Source organism: Carassius auratus, unplaced genomic scaffold (genome assembly GCF_003368295.1).
Source record: "Carassius auratus strain Wakin unplaced genomic scaffold, ASM336829v1 scaf_tig00017214, whole genome shotgun sequence".
Classification (NCBI taxonomy): Eukaryota; Metazoa; Chordata; class Actinopteri; order Cypriniformes; family Cyprinidae; genus Carassius; species Carassius auratus.
Genome location: NW_020524754.1, coordinates 22,409 through 48,299, shown reverse-complemented (window position 1 = coordinate 48,299; position 25,891 = coordinate 22,409). Strand labels below are relative to the sequence as shown.

General features: G+C 41.7%; 1 protein-coding gene across 5 annotated transcripts in view; it reads left to right on the top strand.

Annotated features, from left to right (window-relative positions):
• LOC113075590 (zinc finger protein 664-like) overlaps positions 1 to 18,562 on the top strand; it is a 29,921-nt gene extending 11,359 nt beyond the window's left edge. For 2 of the 5 annotated variants that reach the window (XM_026248266.1, XM_026248269.1), the window contains exons 2-3: positions 12,500 to 12,777; positions 14,065 to 15,607. In XM_026248266.1, coding sequence (XP_026104051.1) covers positions 12,729 to 12,777; positions 14,065 to 15,074 — 1,059 coding nt within the window. In that variant the 5' untranslated portion in view covers positions 12,500 to 12,728 and the 3' untranslated portion in view covers positions 15,075 to 15,607. Of the gene's footprint in view, positions 1 to 12,482; positions 12,778 to 14,064; positions 15,608 to 17,236 lie in introns of those variants that run through there. The other 3 variants (XR_003280990.1, XM_026248268.1, XM_026248270.1) reach the window with 3 other exon arrangements.
• Positions 18,563 to 25,891: the final 7,329 nt, after the last annotated feature.

The following is a 25,891-nucleotide window of genomic DNA, read 5'->3' as shown; positions in this document are numbered from 1 at the left end:
CTGATTGTCTACCATGAAACACATGACTCTGCCTTAGCCAATCATATTCGCTTATCTCGTTATTAACCCACCTGCTCACTCGCTGAGCCAGGGGTGCGTTCGGATTGCATAGTTTATTAAATCAATGCATAGTAACGCACCGCATTTAACGTTCAGTAACGTTAACCGCGTTGTAACGACGGGAAAAGTAATTAGTTATATTACCCCGTTACTGAAAAAATAACGTCGTTACCTAACGCCGTTCTTTTAAATGCTGTTATTCCAAACACTGGTGAGTTGTCACCTTTTGAAGAACTTTGCCCACCGAACTGCTGTTTTATTAGTACCCCAAGATCTGCTGGTAGAGGTGGTGGGGTTGCAATGGTTTTTAAACAGTCACTTAATATTCAATCAGTTTCTGTTCAAACTTTTTTATCATTTTAAGTACAGTGTGTGGTATTACAGTCTTATTCATCTCTGCTGTTCTGTGCTCTCATCTATAGGCCACCTAATGTTGGAAGTAATTTTACCAGTGAGTTTTCTGAATTTTTAACTTCTGTTTCCCCGTTGTATGATCGAATGTTGTTTCTGGGTGATTTTAATATACATCTTTGCTGCCCAGGGCGTCCTTTGGTTGCAGAGTTTTGTAATATCTTAGACTCGTTCGGTTTTTCTCAACATATAAATCAAGCAACTCATATTCTTGGTCACACACTTGACCTTATAATGTCACATGGTTCCTCTGTAGTTGATGTTGTCATTGATGATGCTTCATTTTCTGATCACAAACCCATTCTTTTTAAGGTTCCTGCTGTTATCTCTGCTACTGTGAATAATCCTGCTGATTTTTATTATCGTTTTATTAATTCACTGACTGTTTCTCAGTTTAATGATAACTATCTAGCTAATGCTGTTGAAAAATCTATCTTACATGCTGAAAAGGCATCCTATGGGCCTGATGTTTTGATTTCTCTCTTTTACACAGTTTGTTCTAATATCTTAGATTCTATTGCTCCTTTTAAAGCTAAACAACCTAAGATAAAATCTTCTCAAGATGGCGCCGCCGAGTCCGGTCGCCATCCAGGTCGCTCCGCTTAGATTATGTTTTTATTTACTTTTTTACCTACTTTTGCTTTCTCTTTTTACACACATTACCTCTGCACTGATCATATACGAAAAGGAAACACTTTTGGACATTGGACACCGCTTCACTGACCTGTTTCAGGACACTTTATCCTCCAACCCATCGTGGCCATCTGAGATTCTCCGGAACGCCGAGATGAACAATGGCCACCTGAATAACCACCCGAGGCGACGGAACAAGAAACACCGCGGGAAACGTGCTGGGATTTGCAACAGACTGAGGAAAAGAGCACACAGCCCTCCTTTACCGAGCATTTTGCTCGCCAATGTCCAGTCTCTGGAGAATAAGATGGACGATCTTAGAGCCAGGATAAGTTTCCAACGGGACATTAGGGACTGTAACATCCTTTGTTTGTCTGAAACGTGGCTCACGCCCTTGGTCCCGGACGCTGCTGTAACGCCGTCTGAAAACTTCTCTGTTTTACGGATGGACAGGACAGCCGAGGCCGGCAAATCCAAAGGCGGAGGAGTTTGTTTCATGATTAACAAGAAATGGTGTGACCCCAGGAATATCTCCACTCTGTCGCGCTCCTGCTAGCCTCATCTGGAACATTTATCCATTTTTTGCCGCCCATTCTATCTGCTTCGGGAGTTTTCATCGATCATCATAACTGCTGTTTACATCCCTCCACAAGCAGACACTGGCTTGGCTTTGTCTGAGCTTCACGATGCGCTCAGCGGCAACATCAACAAACATCCTGACGCTGCTATTATCATTGCCGGGGACTTTAACAAAGCCAAACTCAGGCAAGTCATGCCTAATTTTTATCAACATGTATCCTGTCCAGTCAGAGGACAGAATACACTGGATCATTGCTACACTCTGTTTAAGAATGCAGAGGGTGGTGACGCGATGGTCCGACCAATCAGAAGCAACGTTACAGGAGGCTCTTGACGCTCATGACGTAGACTGGGAAATGTTTCGCGCAAGTTAATCTGACGTCAGCGAGTTCACGGATGTAGCGTTAAGCTTTGTAAACACGCTAGCCGAACAAGCTACAGATACAATAACTATAAGGACATTCTCTAATCAGAAACCATGGGTGGACAGATCAATCCGTGCAGCAGTAAACAAACGCACTGCTGCTTACAACGCCGGTCTTCTATCGGGAAACATGAGCGAGTACAAAGCATCGTGCTATGCTCTCCGGCGCGCAGTAAGAGCCGCCAAACACAGATACAGGGAACGCATAGTCACATTTCCAGCTAAATGACTCCCGACGCATGTGGCAAGGACTAAGGACCATCTGTGATTTTGGAAATAAATCCTCTGCAGAGGTGAGAGCAGATCCGTCGCTGGCTGACGAGCTAAACACTTTCTACGGCCGCTTTGAAAGCAATCGAAGCAGTGTGGGTCTGCCGATCAGCGCGTCAGGAAGCAGCAATCATCATGCGATCACCGTGTCGGAGGACGAGGTTAGGAGGGCACTAAAGCGAGTGAATGTAAGGAAAGCAGCTGGACCTGATGGGATTTCTGGCCGTGTTCTGCGGTCCTGCGCTGATCAGCTCGCTAGTTTGTTTACATCCATTTTTAACGAGTCTCTTGCTACATCGGTGGTTCCCACCTCGTTCAAAAAATCGGTCATCATCCCTGTGCCTAAAAACAATAAACCCTCTTGTCTGAATGACTATCGTCCAGTTGCCCTCACATCAATAGTCATGAAGGTCTTTGAGGGACTGGTTAAAAACGTCATCTGCTCCTCCATCCCGGATACTTTGGACCCTCTTCAGTTTGCTTATCGCCCAAACAGATCCACTGATGATGCCATCTCTCACATCCTGCACTCTTCTCTCACACACATCTGTCACGGTTCGTGAATGCACCGTCTCCAGCTGTAGTCAGGTTACGTCATGTTGATTGTTTCATGTGGGTGTGGTCGCTGATCGCTGATCAGCAGCAGGTGCGGCTAGTTCCCACAGACTATTTAACACCCTGTCTTTCGTTTCCTGTTTGTCTGATCGTTGTTTGTAGATCCTGGTGTTTGATGTCGTGTTCGTGTTGTTCCTGCCTTGCCTTGTCGCAGTTCTGTTCGGATCCTGTAGTCACGCTTGGAATACACTCACCACTCTTGGATTATCACCGCTGTCATCGTCGTTCAACGCACCCCACGTCTCAACCCACCAGTCTGTGCTGCCACCGTGGTTCCTGCGTTACTCTCCGACCTTTCATCATCATCATACTTCTAATAAACTTACTCGTACTTGCATTTGTCTCCTGTCCTCCATTAGCGCCGTTACAGAACGATCAGACCATCATGGAGGCAGCGAGTACTCAAGCTTCATCTCTGGAGGAATTTCTCAGCGCCAGTGTTCGGAGGATGGACTCCCAGGAGAGGACTCTTAACGACACTGGTCGCGCGGTCCAAGCCTTGGTAACGCAGGTGTCCGAGCTCACCCAGCAGTTCCATCTTCTTCGAGCGCCCACTGCGCCACCCACACCGCCCGCTCTCCCGGTACCACCAGTGACCACCTCCCAGCCGGAACCGCGTCTTCCTATCCCGGAAGCATACTCGGGTGAGCCCAGCTTTTGTAGAGCATTTCTAACCCGCTGTGATATGCATTTTGCCCTGCAACCCAGGACATTCGCCAACGAGAGGGCGAAAGTGGCCTTTGTGCTCACCTTACTCTCTGGGAGGGCGGCACTATGGGGGACGGCGGTGTGGGAGAACCAGGACCCATGCTGCGACTCGTTCCTGGCGCTCTCCGAGGAGATGAGGCGGGTCTTCGATCGGGCCGTCGCAGGACGGGAGGCGGCCAGGAGGCTGGCGGAGTTACGCCAGAGGGAGAGGTCCGTCTCAGACTTCTCTATCGAATTCAGAACCCTGGCGGCGGAGTGCCATTGGAAAGAAGAGGCGCAGTGGGACATGTTCCTGCATGGGCTGGCTGACCGCGTCCAGAGGGAGATCTACGCCCTGGATCTGCCCCCCTCTCTTAATGGACTCATTGATCTAGCGTTACGGGTGGATGCCCGCCTTACTCGGATGGAGAGGAGGGGGCTGTTCAACACCCCATCCAGGGGCCCGGCGGACGGGCGATTCAGTGGCGGAGACGTGGTCAGCCCCACCTACGATCACGAGCCCATGCAGGTAGGGCGAGCTCGGCTTTCCCGGGAGGAGAAGGAGAGGCGGAGATCCCTGGGTCTTTGCATGTACTGTGGGGGTCAGCACAGACACACCACTGTCAGGCACTACTGGACTCTGGGGCAGAAGGTAACTTTATGGATCGTCACCTTGCACACAAGCTCCACATTCCCCTCAAAGCCCTGCCGCACCACATCACGGTCCATGCCCTCACTGGACAGCAACTCCCCACTATTTCTCACTGCACTGAGGAGATCACACTCATCACCTCTGGCAACCACTCCGAAACTATCTCATTTCACATCCTTGACACTCCCCTGGCACCAATTGTCCTCGGACACCCTTGGCTCCTTCTCCATAACCCCAAAGTAGACTGGTCCTCTAATTCCATCTTTTCTTGGTCTCGTAGGTGTCATGAGTCTTGTTTAGTGTCTGCTTGTCCGTCTGTGTCTGTGTTACAGGAGGAGGCGGTGGATTTATCTAACGTGCCCGCTGAGTACCTCCACCTGAAGGAAGTGTTCAGTAAGTCTCAAGCTGCTTCTCTTCCTCCGCATCGTCCTTACGACTGTGCCATAGAGTTATTGTCAGGTAAGTCTCCGCCTAAAGGCAAACTTTATTCACTTTCTGTGCCAGAGAGGGAGGCTATGGAGAAATATATTTCTGATTCTCTAGCTTCCAAATTCATCCGCCCTTCCTCTTCTCCTGCGGGGGCGGGGTTCTTTTTTGTGGGAAAGAAGGACGGATCACTGCGACCTTGTATTGATTACCGAGAGCTGAACAACATCACGGTAAAGAATACTTATCCTTTGCCGTTGATGTCTTCAGCCTTCGAGAGGTTGCAGGGAGCGTCTATTTTCACAAAACTGGATACGCAATGCGTATCATTTGGTTCGGATCAGGGAGGGGGATGAATGGAAGACCGCGTTTAACACCCCCAGAGGGCACTTTGAATATTTGGTCATGCCCTTCGGGCTCTCCAACTCCCCAGGGGTCTTCCAGGCACTCGTCAACGACGTGCTGCGAGATATGATTGATCAGTTCATTTATGTCTACCTGGACGACATATTGATTTTTTCTTCTTCTCTCCAGGAACATGTGCAGCACGTCCGACGAGTGCTTCAGAGGTTGCTAGAGAATAGGCTTTTTGTCAAGGCGGAGAAATGCAAGTTTCATGCACAGTCTATTCCATTTTTGGGGTTTATCGTGTCGACTGAGGGAATACGCATGGATCCCGAGAAGGTTAGGGCTGTGGTAGAATGGCCAAGTCCAGATTCCCGTAAGGCCCTACAGAGGTTTCTGGGGTTCGCTAACTTCTACCGGCGTTTCATTCGCAATTTCAGCCAACTAGCCGTGCCTCTGACCGTCTTGACCTCCGCCAGGACTGCTTTCAGGTGGTCAAACACAGCGGAAGCTGCGTTTGCGAAACTGAAGAGCCGTTTCATTTCAGCTCCAATTCTCATTACCCCTGACGCCACACGGCAGTTCGTGGTGGAGGTCGATGCGTCAGAGGTGGGGGTAGGAGCGGTGTTATCCCAACGTTCTCCCTCAGACGACAAGGTCCACCCTTGCGCGTATTTTTCTTATCGTCTATCTCCTGCTGAGAGTAATTACGATATTGGTAACAGAGAATTGTTGGCAGTCAAGATGGCATTGGAGGAATGGCGACACTGGTTAGAAGGATCGGGGGTTCCTTTTATAGTATGGACTGACCACAAGAACTTAGAGTACATTAGCACCGCCAAAAGGTTGAACTCCAGGCAGGCTCGATGGGCACTTTTTTTCGGAAGTTTTGATTTTACTATTTCGTACCGCCCGGGTTCCAAAAATATCAAACCCGATTCCTTGTCTCGTATTTTTGACCATTCCGAATGCCCGTCCACTCCCGAGTGTATTTTTCCTGAGACATTAGTGGTCTCCACTCTCACATGGGAGATCGAATCGAAGGTCAGAACGGCCTTAGAAGGGGTAACGCCTCCGCCCGGGTGCCCACCGAACCGCTTATTTGTGCCGGAGGGATTAAGGTCCAACGTTATCCAGTGGGGACATTGCTCTAATGTGGCTTGCCATCCAGGGGTTAACCGTACTAGATTTTTAGTCAAGCAACGATTCTGGTGGCCACTTATGGCTCGCGACATTCACAATTTTGTTTTGGCTTGCTCGGTATGTGCCACTGGTAAGGCTTCCAATCTGTCTCCGGATGGGTTACTCCAACCGCTGCCGGTACCTTCAAGACCCTGGTCCCATATCGCACTAGATTTTATTACCGCCCTCCCGCCCTCCCAGGGCAACACGGTTGTTTTAACCGTGGTGGACCGGTTCTCGAAGGCCGCCCATTTTATTCCTTTGGCCAAGTTGCCCTCAGCCAAGGAGACAGCATTGACCGTCATAGACCACGTCTTTCGTTTACATGGCCTCCCGATAGACGTGGTTTCTGACAGAGGACCCCAATTTGTGTCTAAATTTTGGCGAGAATTCTGTAAATTACTAGGAGCGACTGTAAGTCTGTCCTCAGGGTTTCACCCCCAGAGCAATGGCCAGACCGAGAGAGCCAACCAAGATTTGGAAAGGGTGTTGCGATGTTTGGTCTCCAAGAATCCTTCCTCCTGGAGCCAACAATTGTCTATGGTGGAGTACGCCCACAATACCTTACCAGTATCGGCTACGGGCCTATCTCCTTTTGAGTGTAGTGTAGGGTACCAGCCACCAATTTTTCCCAGTATGGAATCCGAGGTTGCGGTCCCCTCCGTTCACGGCCTTCATCCAGAGGTGCCACCGCACTTGGACCAGAGCCCGCGAGACTCTACTCCAAGTGGGGGCGCGCACCAAGGCCAAAGCCGATCGCCACCGGTCTAGGCCTCCCGTATACGTCGTGGGTCAAAAGGTGTGGCTTTCTACTAAGAACATTCCTCTCCGTTCCGTTTCTAATAAACTGGCTCCCAAATTTATCGGCCCGTTTACTGTCACCAAGATCATTAGTCCGGTGACAGTCCGCCTCAAACTCCCTCCGACGTACAGGAGAATTCACCCCGCCTTTCATGTATCCAAAATAAAGCCTGTATTTTATCCTCCATTAATCCGCCTACCCCGGTCCCTCCCCCGCCGCGTCTCGTAGATGGGGAGACCACTTATTTGGTTAATCGTATTCTGGACTCTAGAAGGAGGGGACGCGGATTTCAGTACTTGGTGGACTGGGAGGGTTACGGTCCGGAGGAGAGAAGTTGGGTACCTGCTAGGGACATCCTGGATCATTCCCTTATCGATGATTACAATCGACAGGTAAGAGATTCTGGGGACGCCAGGAGGCGTTCTTAGGAGGAGGGGTACTGTCACGGTTCCTGTCTTTCGTTTCCTGTTTGTCTGATCGTTGTTTGTAGATCCTGGTGTTTGATGTCGTGTTCGTGTTGTTCCTGCCTTGCCTTGTCGCAGTTCTGTTCGGATCCTGTTGTCACGCTTGGAATACACTCACCACTCTTGGATTATCACCGCTGTCATCGTCGTTCAACGCACCCCACGTCTCAACCCACCAGTCTGTGCTGCCACCGTGGTTCCTGCGTTACTCTCCGACCTTTCATCATCATCATACTTCTAATAAACTTACTCGTACTTGCATTTGTCTCCTGTCCTCCATTAGCGCCGTTACAACATCGACAGCAATAACAGGAACTATGTAAGGCTGCTATTTATTGACTATAGCTCAGCTTTTAATACTATAGTCCCCACAAAGCTAGCTTCCAAACTCATAGACCTCGGACTGAATTCTTCACTCTGCGACTGGATCCTTGATTTCCTCAACGGCAGACCTCAAGTGGTGAAACTAGGCCAGTACACCTCCAGCTCCATCACCCTGAACGTAGGAGCCCCACAGGGCTGTGTCCTGAGTCCTCTGCTCTACTCTCTCTACACACATGACTGCGTGTCTTCACACAGCTCCACATCCATTATCAAATTTGCTGATGATACTGTGGTTCTGGGCCTCATTCACAACAATAATGAGACCGCATACTTGGATGAGGTAGAGAAATTGACATCATGGTGCTAGGACAACTGTCTCTCTCTGAATGTGAGCAAAACTAAAGAACTGATTGTGGACTTTAGGAAGAGACAGCAGCAGCCCTATATTCCTCTTATGATCACCGGGACCCCTGTGGAGAGGGTGAGCAGCTTCAAGTACCTTGGTGTAAACATCTCAGAGGACCTGACTTGGACTACTCACAGTCAAGCACAGGTTAAGAAAGCCAGGCAAAGACTGTACCATCTGCGACAGCTGAGGAAATTCAGGGTCTCACCAGCAATCCTGAAAACTTTCTATTTTGGGGCTATAGAAAGTGTATTGACTCAGTGCATCTCAGTGTGGTATGGGAACAGCTCCAGTCAAGACTGCAAAAGCCCTGCAGAGAGTTGTGCGCTTAGCTGAGCGCATTTCAGGGTATGCTCTCCCCTCTCTGCAGGACATCTACCTCAAACGCTGCAGAAGTAGAGCTGCAAAAATCATCAAAGACTCCATCCACCCCAGTAATCATATTTTCACTTTGCTGCCATCTGGTAAGCGCTTCCCGTAGCCTGATGGCAAAAACTGAGAGAATCAGGAGGAGTTTCTTCCCCAGGGCATCAGGCTCTTAAACTCTAAACCAGCCTCTTAACATCATGTCTCCACTTAATGTTCACTTTATCTTTTTACTATATTCACTACCTCACATAGACACACTGACAGTGTCACCCTGTTTTGCACAATTGCTTCTTGTACATTCCTGGGTATCTTAATATTTAAGACTACAGTAAAATGCATATATGCACATTGTACATCCCTGTACATCTTAATATTTAAGACTACAGTCTACATTCATGCACATTATTTTGCGTTCTATATTTAATTCTACAATATACATTTTTTTTATATTTTATTCTTATATTTTTATTGTTTACTTTTATTTCATTCTTACATAGCTTTATTTATGTATATTTTCATCTTTGTTGTTTTCTTTTATAATTGCACTGTCCATGGAGCGGACCTGACTCACATTTCACTGCTGGTTATATATGCTATATATAATTTTGTATGTGACGAATAAAAATCTTGAATCTTGAATCTTGAATTATTATTGGTTGGATGACAACGCTCGCTCTCTTAGACAGGCGTGTCGTAAAGCAGGGAGGAGATGGAAGCATTATCATCTTACTGTGTCTCTTGAGATTTTTAAAGATTGTCTGGTTAAGTTTCAGAGCGCTGCTAATAACTGTTGGGAACGTTACTTTAAAAAAGTAATTAGTTATAGTTACTTACTACTTGTTCCAAAAAGTAACTGAGTTAGTAACTGAATTACTCTATAATAAAAGTAACGCGTTACCAGGGGAAGTAACTATTATTTGCGTTACTGTAAAAAGAAAAAAGTTGCTATATGTCAGAGATATTTTTTTATTTTTTTCAGTTTTGACAAGTCAGTTGATTTGAGTAGAACAGACAGGTGTTCGTACATAACGTTCGATATTAACTGCACGTCAACAGACAGCAAGAGTTTTATCCTGCACTTCAAGTATTATCTTTGTAAGAAAAGTGTTTTTGGCCACTATAGCTTTTGTAGATGCGTGTCACACATTACATGTACACATTACATGCACGTTCTTGCCTTTGACCACAATGAATTTGAAGTAGTGCTTATATCTCCACCTTGAAATTGCCAACTTTTCATCGGATTGCTCCTAACTCGCCATTTCTGCTGCTGCTGTGAATCTCTGTGTAGCTGTTGCGTGTGTGTTTGGCGCCGCTGGCGCTGCCGCGTGTGCCGGCATGTGTATAAAAACACTGGCTCTGATTGGCTACCATGAAACACATGACTCTGCCTTAGCCAATCAAAATCGCTTATCTCGTTATTAACCCACCTGCTCACTCGCTGTGTTAGCCAGGGGTGCGTTCAGATTGCATAGTTTTTTAAATCAATGCATACATAACGCACCGCATTTAACGTTCAGTAATGTTAACGGCGTTGTAATGACGGGAAAAGTAATTAGTTAGATTACCCCGTTACTGAAAAAATAACATCGTTACCTAACGCCATTGTTTTAAACGCCGTTATTCCAAACACTGCTGCTAAATTAGCAAGATCGAAATATTTTTCAGACCTGATTAGCGCACACTGTCATAGACCTAGGGTTTAATTTCCACAATAAATTAATTTATTAATCCGAAATCCCAGTTCTCTAGGGAGCCATCAGCAGGGCTCTGTGAGAAATTCTTGGCATTTTTTGTTGACAAAGTGAGTGCCATTCGCTTATCTTTTACTTCACCGCTTTCAGACCTGTCTTTGAACTCGCCTGGTAGTTCATTTTTATTTTGCCATTTTCAACATGTCTCTTTAATAGAACTTTCCGATCTCGTTAACAAAATGAAGTCTACTAATTCCTCACTGGACATTGTTTCTTCTGTAATCATAAAAGCAGCTTTTCCAGTAATTGGCCCCAGTGTCCAAGTGTTGATTAACTCCTCTTTGGACACTGGTGTGGTTCCGAACTGCTTTAAGCATGCGGTTGTTCAGCCTTTGCTAAAGAAACAAGGTTTGGATGAAAGTTGCTTTAACAATTTTCGGCCTGTCTCAAAGTTATAATTTTTGTCAAAGCTTTTGGAAAAAGTTGTGCAGTTACAACTGATCACATTCTTAAATACAGCTAATTTATTAGAACCTTTTCAGTCTGGGTTCACTACTTATCACAGTACGGAGTCTGCTTTGCTTAAAGTGTTCAATGATATTTTGATGGCAGCTGATGCTGGTAAAAATGCAGTATTGATTCTACTGGATCTTACAGCTGCTTTTGATACCGTGGATCATAATGTTCTTATTTGCCGTTTAGAACATCTGATTGGTATCAGGGGCACAGCCTTACAATGGTTTAGCTCAGATCTCAAAGATAGGTCTTTTTCTGTAGAGCTAGGCAAGTTTTCCTCATCATCTGCCCCAATTACTAGTGGAGTACCTCAAGGCTCTATTCTGGGGCCGCTTCTTTTTAACTTATATATGCGCCCTTTGGGGGGATATTATCAGGAAGCACAATGTCTCTTTTCATTTATATGCTAATGATACACAGTTGTACCTCCCGCTAAAAGCTGGTGATTCCATTCAACCATTGCTGGAATGTGTCTCTGATATAAAAAAATTGGTTATCAAATAACTTTCTCCAACAGAAATTATTGTTTTTGGTCCCCCAAAAATAAGAAAGGATATTATTAAGGAGCTGGGCAATCACTTCACCTCAATTTCCTCGCAGGTTAGAAACCTGGGCGTTATCATAGATTCAGAATTATGTTTGTCCAAACAAATTAATTCTGTCGTGAGGAACAGCTTTTACCAATTACAGGTCATCTCCAAACTTAAACTGTTTTTGTCTTTTCAGGATTTGGAGAATGTTATTCATGCTTTTATCACTTCTCGTTTAGATAACTGTAATTCACTGTTCTCAGGTTGTCCTCAGTCATCGCTTTCACGCCTCCAGTTGGTACAAAATGCAGCTGCAAGGCTGCTGACTGGGGCAAAGAAATATGACCATGTCACTCCAATTTTAGCTTCTCTTCACTGGCTTCCAGTCCATTTTAGGGTTCAGTTTAAGATTTTGTTTTTAAAGCTCTTAACAATCAAGCTCCATGTTATCTTAAGATCTTATCATCCCTTTGTCATCTACCAGACTTTTAAGATCTGCTGACAGGGCTCTTTTATCTGTCCCTTGTTCCCGTATGAAAACTAAGGGTGACAGAGCCTTTTCAGTCACGGCCCCCCGTCTGTGGAACCAATTGCTTCTAGACTGCCTCCTTGCACCTTCCATTACCATTTTTAAATCGAGGTTGAAAACATATCTTTTCTCCTTAGCATTTTAATTTCACTTCATTGCTGTTTTATTGTATTGTATGTCTTGTTTTTTTGTTAGTTTTTTGTTTTTTCTGTTTCCTCTTACTTTTAATTTGATTTTACATTGTTCAGCACTTTGGATAGCTTTGCTATGTTTAATGTGCTATATAAATAAAATGTACTTACTTTAATTCTTTTTTCCCTTAGTTTGTTTTATATTTCTTTGCCTGTATATTAAAGAAAGATAAATGTAGGAATTTAAATACGTGGATGAAATACTTAGAAAATAAAAAGTGATACAGTTTGTGAATTATTATAAAACACTGTGATTAATTTACTAAAAATCTACTTTACAAGATGGATAGATAGCTGAATATAAAGAGTTTAATAGTAGTAAATTAGTTTAAAATCATAAACGCTGTAACTGATTTTTATTGGAATTTAACAGATCTTCTCCTCCTTCAGTGAAGATCCTCCCACAACTATCAAACCTTCAGGGAAGCTCCTCCCACAACTATCACACATTCAGTGAAGATCCTCCCACAACAATCACACCATCAGTGAAGCTCCTCCCACTGCAGTTCATCAATAAATGCTGAAATATTCCCTTGAGTCTACAAGTGACAACGAGCATCAAAGCATCAGAAAGAAGTGAAATCTGCAGAGACAGAGTTTATTGAAGAACAGAGAGAACATGAGAGATCCAGAACCCTGCAGAATGAAACACACTGAAGAACAAACAGGTTGGTGTTTAATCTTGATTCTTCAGTGTTTAAACACTGTGATAGGAAAGATATATGGAGCTGTGCAATAATATAGTTGAAGCAGCAAATAGTGAAGATCCCGATATACTTCAAACTAAATCAAAAAACGAACTGATATGATGTAATTTTGAACAAAATCAGGCCAAAACGAAGTTCGTTTTGAGTTTATTTTGTCAGTTCGAAATGGCTCACCAAAGTGAATTTTCTAGGGGAGTTCTTTTGACTCCTAAACACCTTTGAGTTTCTATTGGTCCGTGGCGGTTACGCAATCTGTGGAGGTGTTCTAAAACTCCACCTTCTTTGACGTCCTTTTTTCCTCTGTTCATTCCTCATTCTGCAGAGGTCATCAAGTAGAGCAACATCTCCTGAATACACTGATTGTCGAAAATTTGAGCTGCACAAATATATCCACACCTTTACAATCACTCACGGACAGACTTTAAAGATGTACAGACAGTATTTCATTCCTAGAAAGAAATAGCAATGAAGCTTGGTGTGGACGACCCGGAGTTATGCAAAAAGTGAAGCAGAGAAACATCCGAGACAAGTTTTCCAAAGCCATGAAAAGAATGAAAGGAAAGAGTAAAGATATAAGGTAGCAAGCACCAAATACAAGTTTCAAATGATTGTTGCACCATACTGCTGCTGTTTTTCTTTCAATAAACGAATTTAAAGGGTATACAGTAAAAAAAATGCCAAACGAACATATGATAATAAACCTTTGTTTTTATCAAAACAATTTGTCCCGTTTAATAAAATAAATGAACGCTAATAAAATAAAGCAAAAACTGATTCCAATATTTTTTTTCCCACGTCATGCTAAAGTTTTAGACCCGAGACATTCACACATCTCATGAAGGACTGATTATGGAATGGTTCTTTTGTATTGCAAACATGATACTTGACTCTGAACTGCTGCTAATCATTATTCTTTTGTCTATAATCTGACCATTGGTGCCCGTCTCACACCTAATTTGCTTAAACTTCTTCATTTCATTGTTGTTTTGTTTAGGGGATACACGGGAGCGTTGTGACACGTTTACATTAATCTACACCCCGCCTCCAGCAGTGCGGGGGTGTCGGATAGTTCGTTAACAGTATACCGTCCCTTAAACTTTTCTAACTTCTTTTTGCCCCGAAAAGAAGAATGAAAACGTACTTCGTTTGAAGTATATCGAGGGACTTAAGGGTTCTTACTATAGAAACGCGGGATTTGTATCTAAATTTTGTAGTAAAATGTTTATTTATTTTTTACTTTTATTTTAGAGTTGATTGAAGAAAATGAGGAGAATGAAGAGGAGCAGAAGCAACATGTCAAAACTGGAGAAAACTCTTTGAGTTGCCCTCCAACCAAACAGAAAGATTTAAAGAAGAGAAGAGACGAGAAATCTTTCACCTGCACTCAGTGTGGAAAGAGTTTGATAAACAAACAGAGTCTTGAGATTCACATGAGGATCCACACTGGAGAGAAACCATACAGATGTGATCGTTGTGAGAAGAGTTTTACAGCATCATCAAACCTTAAGATACACATGAACATCCACACTGGAGAGAAACTTTATGAATGTGATCAATGTGGAAAAACATTTTTGACGGCTACAAACCTGAAGAGTCACCTGAAAGTTCATTCAAAGGAGAAACCACATTCATGTTCATGTGGAAAGAGGTTTTCACTTTTGCAAAATTTAAAAGTTCATCAGAAGATACACACTGGTGTGAAAGAATATATGTGCTTTGAGTGTGAGAAGACTTTTATTAGAGCTGAAAGTTTGAAACATCACCAGTGGATCCACACTGGAGAGAAACCTTACAAGTGTTCACACTGTGACAAGAGATTCATTCGGTTAGGATCCCTGAAATCACATGAGAGGATCCACACTGGAGAGAAACCTTACAAGTGTTCACACTGCGACAAGAGATTCAATCAGTCAGGATCTCTGCTTACACATGAGAGGATCCACACTGGAGAGAAACCTTACAAGTGTTCACACTGTGACAAGAGATTCAGTCGGTTAGGAAATCTGGAGACACATGAGAGGATCCACACTGGAGAGAAACCTTACAAGTGTTCACACTGTGACAAGAGATTCAGTCAGACAGCACCCCTGAAATCACATGAGAGGATCCACACTGGAGAGAAACCGTATCACTGCACTGTATGTGGGAAGAGTTTCCGTTATTCATCTTCTCTACTTAAGCATAACAAAGAACATTCACAGTCAGTAGTAGGGGATACACAGACTAATCGACTACTCGATATCAATGTTCTGCCATGACGCTTTAAGCTTGATGTTGATTAGTCGCTGGTCCTATAGATGGCACAACAGGATGCTTGAAATTGAACGGGAGAATGCACATTTTAAACAGCTTATTGTACAGGTAAATTAATCACTGTTCTAATCTAATGCGCTGCTGCACTGTAACACACACACACACACACACACACATAGACTACAGACAGTAGCTCGTACATCACGCATGCACAGAATCATTCAGTGAGGAAATGTACTGTCATCTCTGTTCTGTTTTTTCTCAATAAAATAGCTTAGAAACTGAAAATTTCAATCATATATTTCTTAATAACTAAAGCCCACAGCGTCACTACTACTAGAGAGACATTGCCATGTATAGGGTGACCATATAAGCCATTTTCCCAGGACGTGTCCTTGCTAGGATTGTTATATTGTCTAAAATATCCAGATTTTGGCTGTTTGTGCTGTGCAGATCGATCATTGTATGACATTCATAAGAGCTATAGAGAGCAGAGCAGACGGCTCCTCATTCATTAAAATCACTCTCTTGGTACTTTGGTGTCATACAATGATCGGTGCACAGCGACGCTTTAAGTTGAATGAACAAACAAACACCTAACATGTAAGTGTATTTGCATTCCTTTGATCGTTCTCTGTAGATCTCACCTTCTCACACGGCACGATGCTGGACGATTGGTTGATTATGTACCATACCTGCATGTTATTGGTCAAACTACTTTGGGTGTTTTAGGCAATATAGAAATCCTGGCAAGGACGCGTCCTGGGAAAATGGCTCATATGGTCACCCTAGCCATGTAGAAATAATTCACACACACTATCGCTCTCACTGATGCATTCATATAAATGTAATCTTTACTGTGCTACGTTATCTAAATCTGATTTAGAACAAGCAGAAATCTGTGAGAAATCAACACAAAGGCAAAAGAACTGATACAAATGAGCTGTTATAGGAGCAATAGCCATGTGTCATGTGCCATAGACAAACAATAACTACAAGTGTTATTCTTGTCATTTTACTTCATGATTTTATTAATATCATTGGGTTTTATGAGGTTCATTTTTATCATGTTTACTCTTTTTATGAAGGAAAGTAGTTTGTTTATTTTTTATATTTTACATGTGGAAAACGTTTTTATTCTGGAAGCTGAAGAAGTGTCTGTAACTTTTAAACTGCTTTACTTCATTGTTGTTTTAAAATCAAGTAGATATTCTTCCATTTCTGATGTGTTTAGAAAATCCAGATGCAAGATGTACTGTAACATTGTAACCGATCCGCCTCCTCCTGTAAGTAGGGATGGGTTCCAGAACCAAGTAGAATCTGCTCTGGGTAATGGAGGAAATAAGAAAATACACTTTATTCAATAAAATTACCATTTTTTTATTGTTACATAAACATTGTTGTGAATGGTGTCTCTGTATAATATCAAAACATTATTATGTGTCTGCTATTGACAGTGCAGAAGAGAGATCTCTTTAGATCTGTGCAATTAATAGAGTTTGAGTTTGGCTTCCAATGATAATGAAAAGAAGATATTTGAGGTGAATTGATAATTGTGCTGCATTCCTTCTACCTTTCATTCACAGCGCTTTGTTCCTCCATAAAGTCCAATTATCATCGTGTAGGATCTCGGAGTGAATCAGAGCAGAACTGAAACTGATCAAGAAGCTGAATTCCACATGATTTTGCTGATTTTACATTTGATTCATTCGTTCAGTTCATGTTCAGTGACGACATTTTACTTGGTTCGCTTAGTATTATAGTAATGTTTTGAAACTATTGAAAACCACACGCACCGGCTTCTCTCTCTTGTAACAAATTCAAGCAACACTGAATATTATATTGTACATAACACTGTATATGCAGCTGCATGCCATTCACATAAAAAGCAATATTAACAAATCATTTAGTTTTGTGCCCAAAAAGGAACCGAATACCTTGAAATATAAAAATAATGTTGATCAAAATTACAACAGTTCTTAATTTCCTGCTCCACTCACATTTGGAGATCATTGTGCCTTGTTCACGGAAAATATTCATAAAAGCACATAGAAATGATCATAACCTTGTGTAGGCCATGCTTTCAGCTTCACTTTTATGGCATTTCACCTCACATTTCTCTCAGATTTTTAAGACTTATAATGTATTTATGTAATTTTAATTTCAGACCTGATGGAGAAACATCATGTCAAAAATGGAAAAATCAATGACAAGTCACAGACTGAAAGTATCTCTTTACAGAAAAGAAAAGAGGAGAAAAGATTCACCTGTGCTCAGTGCGGAAAGAGTTTGACATGCAGGAAGAGTCTCAATATTCACATGAGGATCCACACTGGAGAGAAAGCATACACATGTGATCAGTGCGGGAAGAGTTTCAGACAACAAGGACACCTTAAGGACCACATGAACGTCCACAGTGTAGAGAAGCCGCACACGTGTGATCAATGTGGAAAGTGTTTCGCATACAAACAGAGTCTCAAGGTTCACAGGAAGATCCACACTGGAGAGAAAGCATACACATGTGATCAGTGTGGAAAGCGCTTCAGACAATCGGCACACCTTAAGGAGCACTTGAACAGCCACAATGTAGAGGAGCTGCACACATGTGACCAGTGCAACAAAACATATCTGTGGGCTTCAGGCCTGAAGAAGCACCTGAAAGTTCATTCAAAGGAGAAACCATATTCATATTTTTTATGTGGAAGCCATTCAGAAGTCTGTCAGTGGGTGTTAACAGATGCTGGAGACCATGAAGATGGATGCATAGAGGAAATGGAGGAGATAATAGTGTGATAGGTTATGTTATGTCACAAAAGGTTTGGCAACAGTTCTGGAACCAGTCAACAACCGATCATACAGGGTTGAACTGGACAGTGGTGGTGTTCTGAGGAGAAACAGAACGTACCTTAGACACACTGGCCATCAAGATCAGGTCACGAAACAAGAAAAGTTTGCTGAGAACAACAGACAAATGGAGGTTTTTTTTCTTCTGCCAAATGGTGACACAAAACCTACTGTCACTAACAGAGCAGGTCAGATTAGTGTCAAAACACAGTATTTGAAGGACTTTGTTACATATTTAAACATGGACTGATTCTTATACCCTCTCTTTTATATAAAACATGTTCTGCAGGCTGAGAAAAGAATGTGTTTAGAAATCTAAAGCCTATAAATTAGAGATGAAAAGAAAAAGAAAAGGGGGGAGAAATAAAAAATGTTTAGAAATGTTCAGACAGATACCGTGTTCAGATATAGAGATAAATATGTGTTTGTTGCAATTGTGTGGGAAAAAAAAGGATTTAAAAAATGTGATTTTTATTTACGACAGCTTTTAGTGCAACGTTGGGAAAAAAAATCTAAGATCTCAAGATTAAAGTCGTAAAATTTGGAGAATAAAGTCGAAATATTACGAGAATAAAGTCGAAATATTACGAGAATAAAGTTTAAATATTATGAGAATAAAGTCTTAATACTACAAGAATAAAGCCAAAATGTTTAGAGAATAAAGTCAAAATGTTTAGAGAATAAAGTCAAAATGTTTAGAGAATAAAGTCAAAATGTTTAGAGAATAAAGTCAAAATGTTTCAAGAATAAAGTCGAAATGTTTCGAGAATAAAGTCGTAACACGAGAATAAAGTCGTAACACGAGAATAAAGTCGTAATACGAGAATGAAGTCGAAATATCACAAAAATAAAGTTGAAATATTACGAGAATAAAGTCGTAATACTATGTGAATAAAGTCATAATACTATGAGAATAAAGTTGAAATGTTTCAAGAATAAAGTCAAAATATTACGAGAATAAAGTCGTAAAACTATGAGAATAAAGTTCGAAATGTTTCGAGAATAAAGTCGTAATACTACGAGAAAAAAATCTAAATATTATGAGAATAATGTCAAAATATTACGAGAATAAAGTCGAAATATTATGAGAATAAAATAGAAATGTTTCAAGAATAAAGTTGTAATACTACGAGAATAAAGTCGTAATACTACAAGAATAAAGTCGAAATATCACAAAAATAAAGTGATATTTCGACTTTATTTTTGTGATATTCTCTTTTTTTTTCAGTGGCACTAAAACGCCATCGTATTTATTAGACTCATGTTGCAGCACGGACCTTTTTGTATATTGCACTTGGAGAAGTGAATGCTGTTCAGTAAACCACAGTCACGGGCATATAGGAGTGGTCTGAGTTATTTATTCACTCTAGCAAAGAAATGAGAGTAAAACAACCATGGCTATAAAGATTATGCAAAATAATATTCAAACCCACAGTAGACACGTTTAACATTGAATAAAGCACTTAACCCTTGTGGGTTGTTGGGGACGTTTTCGTCCACTAGGGGGTAAAGTTGAGTCTTATTTTGGCCACAACTTTCTCTGTGTTTGAGCTAATGGAATGATTTTTGGTGACAAATCTTATTTTGACCCATATTTTGGGAAAATGCTTTGATTTTTTTCATAAACTCAACGGTACACTGTGGGCAAATTCACTACCCTTTCGAGTTGTTCGTGGATGAAAACATCCACTAAATTAAACTGCTGTATAAATGTAGCAGATAAATATTTTTTTCAATTTTTTTTGCATAACTCTATTAATCAACTTCAGTCCTGATCAAAACTACCAAATGTTTAAAAAAAATTCCAAGATTTTAACTTTTTAATTACCAAGTTCATAAATGATGTCACTGATTTGAAAAAAAAAAAAAAAAAAAACACACAAAATTACATATTTTCAATATAAAAATTGATTGTGGACTGGATATTTTTTTTTATGTTTTATCACAGTCTTGGGCATGTCAACGATTAGTAACAAAATTGGCTTTGATGCATTGTTAGTTTTTGTGCAGCATTAGATTAAAATTTTTTCTCCCTAATTAGTTGTTGGTGGCTGTTTTTGCCCCATTGACTTCCATTATAACGACATTTTTTGATTGCAAAGCCATGACACCATATAATCATGCATTCTTGGGAAGAGGTAAAAAAATATATTTTTACAGTTGATCACTAGGTGGGACCATTAACCCTTTAGATAGGCCTGTGCAAAAAAAGGCTTAGTTTCTGGCTTGTATATGGAGTTATATGGAGTATAACAGCAAATTATAGTGTTTGTGTGTGAGAGAGATTCTTGATTGTTGGTGGTTTTTCTTGATGGTAAAGCCAGTTTAAAACCTTAAAATCCTGTAAAAAATCTACTTTGCATTAAATTTATGAACATAATGTATTATGAACCAAAATGCAATACCAACTTCAAATAAGCTGCAGCTCGCTGGAGGGGTCAAGCTGCATAATCATTTCTAAAACTTTGGTACAAGTTGCTTGCTGCTCTTCTCACCATTAAATGACCAGCACGATGCCATGCAAGTTTTTAAATCCATGTATTTTGCTTTTGTTTAGTCTATTCCCTTGTTAAGTCTGACGTCACGTAGCAGCGCTTCCGTGTCCAAACGCTCTATCAGTTATCACGAGAAAACAACAAAAGGTGCTAATATAAACTCACAATGTGATAGAATACTAGCGAAAAAGTTATAATCTTAACCTTTAACTCCATACCGACATACCAGATAGCCAGACAATGAAAATATAAATATAAATATAAAAAAATATATATAAAAATTATTTGTGTTTGGGACACTGTGAGCACGGAGGCTGTAGTGTATATCGTAAGTTTGAAAGCGTTTAGCTTAAATTATCAATATGAATAAACAATGCTCATAAACGGCTGCTGAGGTCATATTCTCAAGTGAAGCGAGTTGAGGCCTGGACCCGGAAACAGCGCTTCTTACGTCATCACTTAACAACCGAATACTTTCACCACCATTAAGCAGGTGCATAAATACACTTTTGTTTACTCCATGTGGTTCTGAGAGCTGAGGTGTACATTTTGATTTTCTGAAATACATCAAGGTAAGTGCGCAAAGAGTTCTCTCATACACTCTGTCTCTCTCTTTCTCAAACACACACACATACACACACAATATAATATGCTGTTATACTCCATATAGCTTCATATACAAGTCAGAAACTAAGCTTTTTTTGCACAGGCCTATCTAAAGGGTTAATGGTCCCACCTAGTGATCAACTGTAAAAATAACAAATTTTACCTCTTCCCAAAAGGGAAAACCACAAACAATCAAGAATGCGTGATTATATGGTGTCATGGCTTTGCAATCAAAAAATGTCGTTATAATGGAAGTCAATGGGGCAAAAATAGCCACCAACAACTAATTAGGGAGAAAAAAAATTAATCTAATGCTGCACAAAAACTAAAAATGCATCAAAGCCAATGTTGCTACTAATTTTTGACATGCCCAAGACTGTTATAAAAAGTTTAAAAAAAATCCAGCCACAATTACTTTTATATTGAAAATAAGTCATTTTGTGTGTGTTTTTTTTTTTCCCAAATCAGTGACATCATTTATGAACTTGGCAATTAAAGAGTTAAATTCTTGGATTTTTTTTGTAAACATTTGGTAGTTTTGATCAGGACTGAAGTTGATTAACAGATTTATGCAAAAACAATTGAAAAAAATATGAATCTGATACATTTTTAGAGCAGTTTAATTGAGTGGATGTTTTCATCCACGAACAACTCGAAAGGGTAGTGAATTTGAACAATCCACAAGGGATAATCATTACCTGAGATTATTGCTGTCATAGCTGTCATATTTAGGAAGTTGTTCCTGCCGCAGAAAATAAAATCCATTTCTAAAATAGAAGTCAGTGTCGCTTATTGTCACATCCCGTTGGCCCAGAAGACCATTTCAGGTGACTACCTCTTGAAGCTCATCAAGAGAAAGCCAAGAGTGTGCAAAGCAGTAATCAAAGCAAAAGGTGGCTACTTTGAAGAACCTACAATATGACATATTTTCAGTTGTTTCACACTTTTTTGTTATGTATATAATTCCACGTGTTAATTCATAGTTTTGATGCCTTCAGTGTGAATCTACAATTTTCATAGTCATGAAAATAAAGAAAACTCTTTGAATGAGAAGGTGTGTCCAAACTTTTGGTCTGTACTATACAGAGTGAACCCTTTGAATGTCTAGATTAATAATGGAGCTAAATCTTCTCTCTTTAATTTCACTACCGTTACTTATTTACAAAGATTAGGTAACACTTTAGAATACTAGTCCTTTAGTTAATGTTAATTAATTAATTAATTAATACAGTTTTTCATTGTTAATTCATGCTAATTCAGAGTGCATTAACTAATGTTAACAAGCACAACTTTTGATTTAAATAATGCATTAGTAAATGTTGAAATGAACATCAACTAAGATTAATAAATGCTGTAGAAGGATTGTTCTTGCTTAGATCATGTTAACTAAAGTAGATAAATAAATCAGAATCAGAATCAGAATGAGCTTTATTGCCAGGTATGTTTACACATACGAGGAATTTGTTTTCGTGACAGAAGCTCCGCAGTACAACAGAATGACAGCGACAGAACATAAAACACATAATAAAAGAATAAAATACAAATATGTAGACAGTGAATGACAATATACAAATGACAATTGTAGGCAGGTATATTACAAAGTGAAGTTATGCATGTACATATATATTGTGTGCAAAATTTAAGTGTATACTAAGTATGTGTGTTAGATAAATAAAGTGTGTGTGTATATAAATATAAAGTGTAGTGTGTTCGCCATTATTGTCAGCTGTTCATAAGATGGATTGCCTGAGGGAAGAAACTGGTCCTGTGTCTGGTCGTTCTAGTGCTCAGTGCTCTGTAGCGTCGACCAGATGGCAACAGTTCAAAGAGGGAGTGTGCTGGATGTGAGGGGGTCCAGAGTGATTTTGACAGCCCTTTTTCTCACTCTGGATAAGTACAGTTCTTGAATAGATGGGAGAGTTGAACCGATGATTCGCTCAGCAGTCCGGACTACTCTCTGTAGTCTTCTGAGGTCAGATTTAGAAGCTGAGCTGAACCAGACAGTTACTGAAGTGCAGAGGATGGATTCGATGATGGTGGAGTAGAACTGTTTCAGCAGCTCCTGTGGCAGGTTAAACTTCCTCAGCTGGCGGAGAAAGTACAACCTCTGCTGGGCCTTTTTTACGATGGAGTCAATGTGAATGTCCCACTTCAGGTCCTGAGAGATGGTGGTTCCCAGGAACCTGAATGACTCCACTGCAGTCACAGGGCTGTTCATGATGGTGAGTGGGGGGAGTGCAGGGGGGTTTCTCCTGAAGTCCACGATCATCTCCACTGTTTCGAGGGTGTTAAGCTCCAGGTTGTTGAGACTGCACCAGACAGCCAGCTCTTTTACCTCCTGTCTGTAAGCAGACTCGTCACCGTCCTGAATGAGGCCGATGAGTGTAGTGTCGTCTGCAAACTTCAGGAGCTTGACAGAGGGGTCCTTAGATGTGCAATTGTTGGTGTACAGGGAGAAGAGCAGTGGGGAGAGAACGCAGCCCTGGGGAGCTCCGGTGCTGATTGTACGGGTGCTGGATGTGTATTTTCCCAGCCTCACTAGCTGCTGCCTGTCTGTCAGGAAGCTGTTGATCCACTGACAGACGGAGGTGGGCACGGAGAGCTGATTAAGTTTGGGCAGGAGGAGGTTTGGGATGATCGTGTTGAAAGCCGAGCTGAAGTCCACAAACAGGATCCTCACATAAGTCCCCGGTCTGTCTAGGTGTTGCAGAACATAATGCAGTCCAATGTTTACTGCATCGTCCACAGACCTGTTTGCTCTGTAGGCAAACTGAAGAGGATCCAGCAAGGGCCCAGTGATGTCCTTCAGGTGGGCCAGCACCAGTTTTTCAAATGACTTCATGACTACAGACGTTAGAGCCACAGGCCTGTAGTCATTTAGTCCTGTAATTTTGGGTTTCTTAGGGATGGGGATGATGGTGGAGCGTTTGAAGCATGAAGGGACTTCGCACAGCTCCAGCGATCTGTTGAAGATCTGTGGGAAGATGGGGGCCAGCTGGTCAGCACAGGATTTCAGACAGGCTGGTGTAACACAATCTGGGCCTGGTGCTTTTTTCCTTTTCTGCTTCCGGAAGACCTGGCGCACCGCATCCTCGCTGATCTGAATTGCAGGTGTGGGGAAGAGGGGGGATGCAGGAGGTGAGAATGGTGAGAGTGCTTGATTGGAGAGGTGTTCAGGATGGGTTGCAGGAGCTGTTAATGGTGTGAACGGTAGTTTGGAGAGGCATTCAGGGCTGGTTGCAGGAGTTGTGAAGGGTGTGAATGGTTGTGTGGGGAGGCGTTCAGGGCAGGTGATGGGTGTTCTTTCAAACCTGCAGTAAAACTCGTTCAGATCGTCTGCCAGTCGTTGATTCTCTACGGTGCTGGGGGGTGGTGTCTTGTAATTGGTGATATTCTTTAGACTTTTCCACACTGATGCGGAGTCGTTGGAAGTGAACTGAGTCCTTATTTTTTCAGAATAATTCCTCTTTGCCACTTTGATCTCCTTTTCCAATGTGTATTTAGCCTGTTTATACAAGACATTGTCCCCCTTCACGTAAGCATCTTCTTTGGCCTGACGGAGCTGTCTGAGTTTTGCAGTGAACCACGGTTTGTCATTATTGTAAATTAGTTGCGTCTTTGTAGGAATACACATATCCTCACAGAAACTGATATATGATGTTACGGTCTCTGTGAGTTCATCCAGATCGGTGGCAGCAGCTTCAAAAACACTCCAATCAGTGAGGTCAAAACAAGATTGTAAATCCTGCTCTGCTTCATTAGTCCATCTTTTTACAGTCCTTGATACAGGTTTAGCTGATTTTAGTTTCTGCCTGTAGGACGGTATAAGATGAACCAGAAGGTGATCAGAACGTCCCAAAGCTGCTCGTGGAACAGAGTGAAATGCATCCTTTATTGTGGTGTAACAGTGATCAATCAATCAATCAATCACCTTTATTTATATAGTGCTTTAAACAAAATACATTGCGCCAAAGCACTGAACAACATTCATTTGGAAAACAGTGTCTCAATAATGCAAAATGATAGTTAAAGGCAGCTCATCATTGAATTCAGTTATGTAATCTCTGTTCAGTTGAAATAGTGTCTGTTTTAATTTGCAATCAAGTCAATGATATCGCTGTAGATGAAGTGACCCCAACTAAGCAAGCCAGAGGCGACAGCGGCAAGGAACTGAAACTCCATCGGTGACAGAATGGAGAAAAAAACCTTGGGAGAAACCAGGCTCAGTTGGGGGGCCAGTTCTCCTCTGACCAGACGAAACCAGTAGTTCAATTCCAGGCTGCAGCAAAGTCAGATTGTGCAGAAGAATCATCTGTTTCCTGTGGTCTTGTACTGGTGCTCCTCTGAGACAAGGTCTTTACAGGGGATCTGTATCTGGGGCTCTAGTTGTCCTGGTCTCCGCTGTCTTTCAGGGCAGTAGAGGTCCTTTCTAGGTGCTGATCCACCATCTGGTCTGGATACGTACTGGATCCGGGTGACTGCAGTGACCCTCTGATCTGGACACAGACTGGATCTGGTGGCCACGGTGACCTCGGAACAAGAGAGAAACAGACAAATATTAGCGTAGATGCCATTCTTCTAATGATGTATAAAGTACGGTGTTATGTGAAGTGTTCCGGTTCCAGTTTACCTAATTAATGCAGCCTAAAAATCCTTTAACGGATTTGGATATTAAAAGCATATTAGTATGTTATGTGTATGCCAGGTTAAAGAGATGAGTCTTTAATCTAGATTTAAACTGCAAGAGTGTGTCTGCCTCCCGAACAATGTTAGGTAGGTTATTCCAGAGTTTAGGCGCCAAATAGGAAAAGGATCTGCCGCCCGCAGTTGATTTTGATATTCTAGGTATTATCCAATTCCCTAAGTTTTGAGAACGT